General features: G+C 36.8%; 1 protein-coding gene across 3 annotated transcripts in view; it reads left to right on the plus strand.

Moving 5' to 3' along the window:
• GABRB2 (gamma-aminobutyric acid type A receptor beta2 subunit) overlaps positions 1–6,969 on the plus strand; it is a 140,318-nt gene that overhangs the window by 118,125 nt on the left and 15,224 nt on the right. For all 3 annotated transcript variants that reach the window (XM_031055166.1, XM_031055165.1, XM_005418669.2), the window contains one exon: positions 243–487. In XM_031055166.1, the coding sequence (XP_030911026.1) occupies positions 243–487 (245 nt within the window). The remainder of the gene's footprint in view (positions 1–242; positions 488–6,969) is intronic.

The raw sequence follows: 6,969 nt of genomic DNA on the forward strand, positions 1-6,969 counted from the left end.
TTATGAGCAACCTGGTCTAGTAGAAGGCTCCCTGTCTATGGTACTAGATGGTTTTGAAGAGCCTTTCCAACCCAAACCTTTCTAGGATTCTATTAATATGGACAAAGGTTAGATATATATTTTGTCCACCAGGGGGAAAAAAGTATTTTTCAACTGCAGCATTTGAATAGTATAAGTTATTATTCTAGAAAATAAATCAAAATTATTTCAATCACTAGACTTCTCAATTCTTTTTTTTCCAGGAATCACAACTGTGCTCACAATGACAACAATTAACACCCATCTTCGAGAGACTCTTCCCAAAATTCCCTATGTGAAAGCCATTGATATGTACCTTATGGGATGTTTTGTCTTCGTTTTCATGGCTCTGCTGGAGTATGCATTGGTCAACTACATCTTCTTTGGCAGGGGACCTCAGCGTCAAAAGAAAGCAGCAGAAAAAGCTGCTAGTGCCAACAATGAGAAGTTGAGAATGGATGTCAATAAGGTAAACTGTAATGGGGATACATTTTTAGCATTTTCCCAGGAAGACAAGCTCTCACTTCTGTCAGACAGTGCTTTAAAATGTAATTTCTTGTAGAAAATGAGTGGAGTGGAATTATGATGACCTTGTCTTAGCTCTGCAGAGCAGTGTACTTAGGCACCTCAGCAATGAATGCTGCCCTCCAGCCTGGGAGGCTGAATGTCTTGTTTCTAAAGCATGCAGTCAGTGAAGTTTTACTGAGAGATGTTTTCTTAGTCAGAATGTAGACTTGAATATGTACAACCTGTTTCCAAAGGAATAAATCCAAAATGATGGCTGTATATTCCAGTAAGAGCTGTATGGAACATTGGAACTAAAATCTAAATTTAACCTGCTTTCATGAATCTTTCAGATGAGCTGGGTAAGAACTATTTGCCACAGAGGTGTTTAAAGTTTGAGAAGTTTGCATATTTTCAATGTCTAATGGGCCAGAATACTATTGACTAAAATGAGGAGCTTCTCAGAAATAAACCATCAATGTGCTGTGTACTTAATTTTGAATCTAAAAGTGGCCCCCTAGGGATGGAGAATTGAGGCAGAAAAGGTATTTGCCAAGATACACACTTCTGGGAAAAGTATCCATTATGCTTAATGAAAATGGGGCACTTATCATAAAGCACTTGTAATTTATCACTTTGACCATTTTGGAATGAATTTCACACAGTGGCAAATCTGTGCTGAATGCAAAAATATTCTCGGTCTAAAACGTATAAACTTTCACACACATGCAAAGTGGAAAAGTTAAATAAGGTTGGATTATCTTTGGGGGTTTGGGGGCTTTTTGGAGGGGTGAGAGATTTGTGGGATTTTTTTTTTTCAGGGGAAGATCATTGAGTTGTAATTCATCATGACAGTCCAAGGAGAAAAAAAAAGTCAAAGTCAAAATCTTAAAAAAAAAAATCTGTATTAGAAAAAAATAAGGGACTATTTGTCAATTGGAAATTTAAGTTTCATACCGCTCTAATGGTGAAATTTCTAATGTTTGTTCGGAACCTCTACACACATAGTGGGTCTGCAGACAGAGGAACTTTTTATTCCAAAAATCCATCACATATTGATAGCACAAGATCATTTTATAGGTTATAGTTTATAGTCTTTGAAGAAGTTTAAGAAGGAGAGTTACATCACCATGGTTCATAGCTCATCCATTAATTTTTCTTTTCTATTTGATTGGAGAGAAACATATTTTAACAAATGAAGGCATACCATAATGATGAGTTGAATTTTGGTGTTATGTTACCATATATCATCTTTTAGCATTATAAAGTTCATGAAGACACTGTAACACGTTTTTATTTCTATTGGTGATTTTTCAGCAATTAAAAAATCTGTGAGTTTTTATTTAAAATGTTGAGTTTTTTTTCTTTAAAATGTTGAGGTTTTTTTCTTTTTTTGGATTGAATTTCACTTTTAAGGTGCCATAAACTACCCTGTAAGTAATTTTGCAAGATTAGACTTGCATTTACCTGAAGTCTTTCCTCTAACATCAATGGAAATTTAAGATCCATAGGTGTCAGACTGCCACCAATAGCTGAGGTATATTTTTGTACGCTTTGCTTCACTTGTGGTGTTTTCAACATTCTTGTTCATACAATAGACCTTTCAGCTGTGTAACAGAATAACCAAAGCCCAGTGGCAAATTGCTGATCATGAAGCAGAATTTGAAAGCATAGCTGTTGTGTTAATCCAATTCACTAGGCAGAGTAAATGAATTTCAATAACTGTTGCAGAACTTTACCAGCTTACAGGGTTGACACAAGGTATACTGTGGAACACAAGGAACAATTTTGCATGATTTGTATTTTTTTCATAGTGAGCCTTTCAGTTAATGCTCTAGGCCAGCATGGCTAACAGTCTATGGCAGTTCTGCTCTGGTACCCAGACCCACTCTGATCTGGTAATCAGGTCTGCAATCCTTTAAGCAATAGACAGGGAATCAAATGGGAGAGGATCAGAGAACTTGTCCTGCTGCACAGACAGCTCTGGGGAGAAGGGAAGGAGCTGACAGCTGTTTGTGTTGTTTGACCAGCAGCGAGAAAACATATTAATATTTAATGGACCTGAATATTTTATCTATTAAAGGGAGACAAATATTATGTAATTATTTTCATTTAAAAGAATCAAAAAGGGGTCTGAACTGCTGAAATTAGTTCAGAAACAGTCTGACCAAGTTTAGCTGGACAAGTTAAGTAGTTTTCCTCAGATCTTGCGCTCTAAGGGAACTCCATTGCATTATCAGATAAAAACCAACATATTTTAGAAATGGGATCACACAAACACTCCATCTTTAACTAGGCTCCAATAGGGAAGGATTGCTTTTACAAGGTATGAGTGTTCTCCTGTGATATTACTGGAGTCCTCTTGAATCACTTTGTGCAATGTTATGAATTCATAAGAATCAGATACTATACAAAAGAAGATTGATGCCACGAGGAATAAACCTAAAAATATAAGGATGAAAACTTCTACACAAAACTTCTGTTGCTGCATTCAGCATTGACACTGTAAAAGAGTTAGATAAATAGTTATTGGAACTGCTGTTTGTAGTGCATCTCTGCTTGTACTTTAGAGACCAGAAAATCTGTAATGGTTTTCTTGCAATTCCAACACTCTTTAGTAACAATCTCATAAAACTTTCAATCAACAGAATGTGGTGAGAGGAGAAGTGCTGATCAGTTCTCTCATCCACAACTCTGCTTGCAAAATCAAAGGGGAAGTTAATTCATGCTCTCTTTATGCTGTTGAATTCTCTTCCATGGACAGATCCAGGGTGGACACAGGCTCTGATAATCTCTCTAATTTTGCTTGGTGTTATTCAGAAGATATTAGGGAGCCTACAACACAATGTGCAATGGGAGCTTTTTTCCCTGACTGTGGTATCTGCTGAATCCATTGCAATCTCTTGGAGATTTGGTGACTCAGGTGTCCTTTTTTTCCATTTGAGTGAACTCCATCAGGCTGGCTGCGCAGCTTCCCCAGGGTTATTCCAGATGAAACTGTGGCCACATCTTTCTTTAAATTTCACATCATATTCTTATCATATGAAAAATCTGGTAGTTTGGGGTTTCTTCTGTCTTTTTTTTTTAAATCATGGAATAGTTTGAGTTGGAAGGGACCTTTAAAGGTCGCCTACTCCAACTTCATTTTAATGAGCAGGGCCATCTTCAGCTAGATCAGGTAGCTCAGGGCACCATACAATGTGACCTTGGATCCCTGTTTCCGGGGATGGGGCATCCACCACCTCTGAGCAACCTCTTCTGTTTCATCACTCTCATTTAAATAAAGTTCTTGCATATATCTAGTCTGAATCATCACAAAAGATACACTCCATTTTCAAAGATTGTTGATCCTGTTTGTGGTAATGGAAAGGTAGGAAAGGAATTGGGCATGTATCTTGATTTGCTTGTTGGATGCTGAAACCTGAGTAATAAAATCATGTAGAAATTTAAAAAACATAAAACTCAAGGCAGATTCAGACTCAGTTACCAGCAGATACATTGCCACAGACTTGTTAAATCATATAGGACTTGCTTGATTTTCTTTGCAGTGAGTTCAGATAAAAATGGCTGTATCATCATTTCACTCTTGAAACTTCTCAAGCTGCATTTAGCAGTTTGTTCCTTTGATCTAACCCGTCATCTTTTGCCTTGTCAATTCTAGTTGTTCTTTCTGTAAACAATCATACTGTTGCTTGTGGGTAAATCACTGGTTTTCGTCTTTCTTTAGGCATCCTTCATTTATTTGAGATAGCATTCACATAATTTCTTCACCTCTCTTTTCAAGTTTTTCATCTTATGTCTTGAAATGCCTTTCTTGCCTTGGTAGTCTCAAGTTTCTTAGTTTCTTCTGTTCTGATTGGCAAAGTACTGCAAGTGTACATAAGGATAGGTACGCTGGGAGTGTCCTATGTCTGCTTGAGGACCTAGCATGTCATAAAGTATGGTATATATACTCTAAGCCATTGTTATGTCTTTTTATTCTGTGAACTTTTGTGTTTAAGAATGTTGATGGTCATCAGTGTCCTTTTGGTCCTTTGCATTTCATGAATCTTTATGCTGATATTGTCTGTGCTTCTTCAAGATGATTAAGATACATTAAGATACAGGGCCAAATTCCAGCCTCTGTCTTCCCAATATCATGCGCCTATCTTCCTGTGGGTAATTGTACATGCATCTGGGACATATTATCCCTTCTATATTAGACAATGTACCAAAGGCTTTACTGAAATATATAAATCATATCTCCTCATACAAATGGTCTAGAAAGATTTGGTCTAGAAGCCTCTGTGGCCCTGTTTTTCTTTTCATTTTAATTTTTTTTTTCTTGTTTCCTTTTGGGATAGAAGGGGGCTAGGGAAGGGAAACAAACTACTGCCATAAAACACTTCAGATTTTCTCCCTGTGAAGTTTGGCTTTGTGTCCAAGAAGATGATTCACCTAACCACAATTCCAGTGTAGAGCCTGGTACAGTTGCAAATGATTTCTTAGGCAGATCCCCAGCCATTTTAATAAGTTTCATTTCTGTTATGAGAGCTCAGATAATGAGTTTCTTGGTGCTCTCTCAGAGCTGATTTATTCCCCTTAATTTTTTTTCTAGAATCTAGGAGCCAAGTTATTTTTGGTTAATTTTTAAATGTACTCTTTTTTTTGTTGTTTCTAAAAATTTTACCTTGGATGTTTCCATCTTGGGACTCTGATTTAGATGGGCTTGCTGATGCTGACCATTGAGATGAGTCTGATATATCTTCTAGACATTTGCTGTCTGATCACCTGCCAAGTTCTATATTTTCTGTATGTTTTCCTATGTTACTAAATTTCCTGTCAGCCAGCTGCATAAGCTGCTGATTTGTCTATTGGATTCTACTGCTGTTTTTTCTGCAGTTGCTCATCTGACTCATTTGATCCAAACTACTATGTACACGAATTGACTACTCTTGAGACGTAAGTAGGGTGAAAATGCTTTTCAATATCAATTAAATCTATATTTGTTATTCTGGATAGATCAGAAAACCTTCATTAGAGTGGTAAAACCAGGACTGTCACTTTAAAGACCATGGTAAATGAAAGGCTGACTCTTCTTCCTCTGTAAAGAAGTACTTCTTGCCATCTGGATGTTTGACAAGAGTGATTCCCATGGAAAAGCAGCTCTGTGCCATCCTCTTCCGCAGCATCAGAGGCAGCAGAGATGATACTCACTGTGAGTATTGGGAGCACTTCCTACAGGAAGACTCTCATTAAAGGAAGAGCTACAGATCTGTCTCTTTAAGGAATTCCTGGTCATTCTCTTCAATATCATATTGTTGCCTCACTAGGACATTACCCACAAACAGGATATGATACTTCCTTTCTTCAACTCAGATATCAAACCTTACAGAGGCATTACTACATAATGATTTAGTGCACCTTTCTTCCATTTCTACTCCTTCTAATTCTTACTGATATGTCATTCAGGTAGTGTTTAAGTTATTTCTATATTGTTTATTTTTTTTCTTTATAGTTCAATCATCTAGGTTTATAAGAGTTAGCAAATTAACATTCCTTATATAGAATTTCTTAGCTATGTTCTTTCAAGTAATTTTATTTGCTACTTCACAGAAGCAGCATTACATTTTGCATAATGTAAAATACATGTAAATACATCACTAAATGTGGTTTTGGATTACATGCAGTTGCAGTAGTGATTAAAGTCTACATGCTTCCAACTTAGCTTAAAGCACAGAGAATGCTCCAATGCACAGGCAATATACCTGAAGTACATGATAACATAAGTCACATAAATAAAACTACCTTTAATTTTGCAATCATACTTGGTTATTGTGAGCAGTAACACAGCAATTTCCCTCTGGGAAAGAGGGGAAAAATGTCAGCGTATTATGCAATGCTTTGTAAAACTGTTTATGCAGATTTATTCAGTCATTTTCTGTAAATAAATGTGAAGTGACATTGCTAACCTCTGCATGTTTAGATAAGGTTCCTTTTTAAACATACTGAGTGTATTTTTAAAACAATGAGCAATTCTTTACTCAGACCTCTTTCTATTACATAAGGTAATAGAAAGTCAGCACACCTGAAAGGGACAGTGCATGGCTGCTCATAGTGCAAATCATGAACAAGGGAAACTGTCAGACTACTGGCATTTTTCCATCCAAAGTTTGGGTACCAAGAACATGGAATCTCAATATGACAATGAGTTTAAACACATCTTAATAGATTTGAATACAATAGAAGTGTCCTCAAGAAATTAATGAAGGGCTTAGGAAGGTAAGCAGGTTTAAACAAATAAGGTATCTTTGCAGTTCATTGCCCTCCTGGCCCACTGTTTTTATATCTGGATTAGCACAGGGCTGCTAAAGGAGGTGAGATGGCAAGCCAATGACAAATAGAAACTTAACCTGCCCTCAGAAGCACTTGGTTACTTTCTTCCCCTTCAAGTTGTCGCAGCTGCTA

This window comes from Geospiza fortis, unplaced genomic scaffold (genome assembly GCF_000277835.1).
Source record: "Geospiza fortis unplaced genomic scaffold, GeoFor_1.0 scaffold55, whole genome shotgun sequence".
NCBI classification, from domain to species: domain Eukaryota; kingdom Metazoa; phylum Chordata; class Aves; order Passeriformes; family Thraupidae; genus Geospiza; species Geospiza fortis.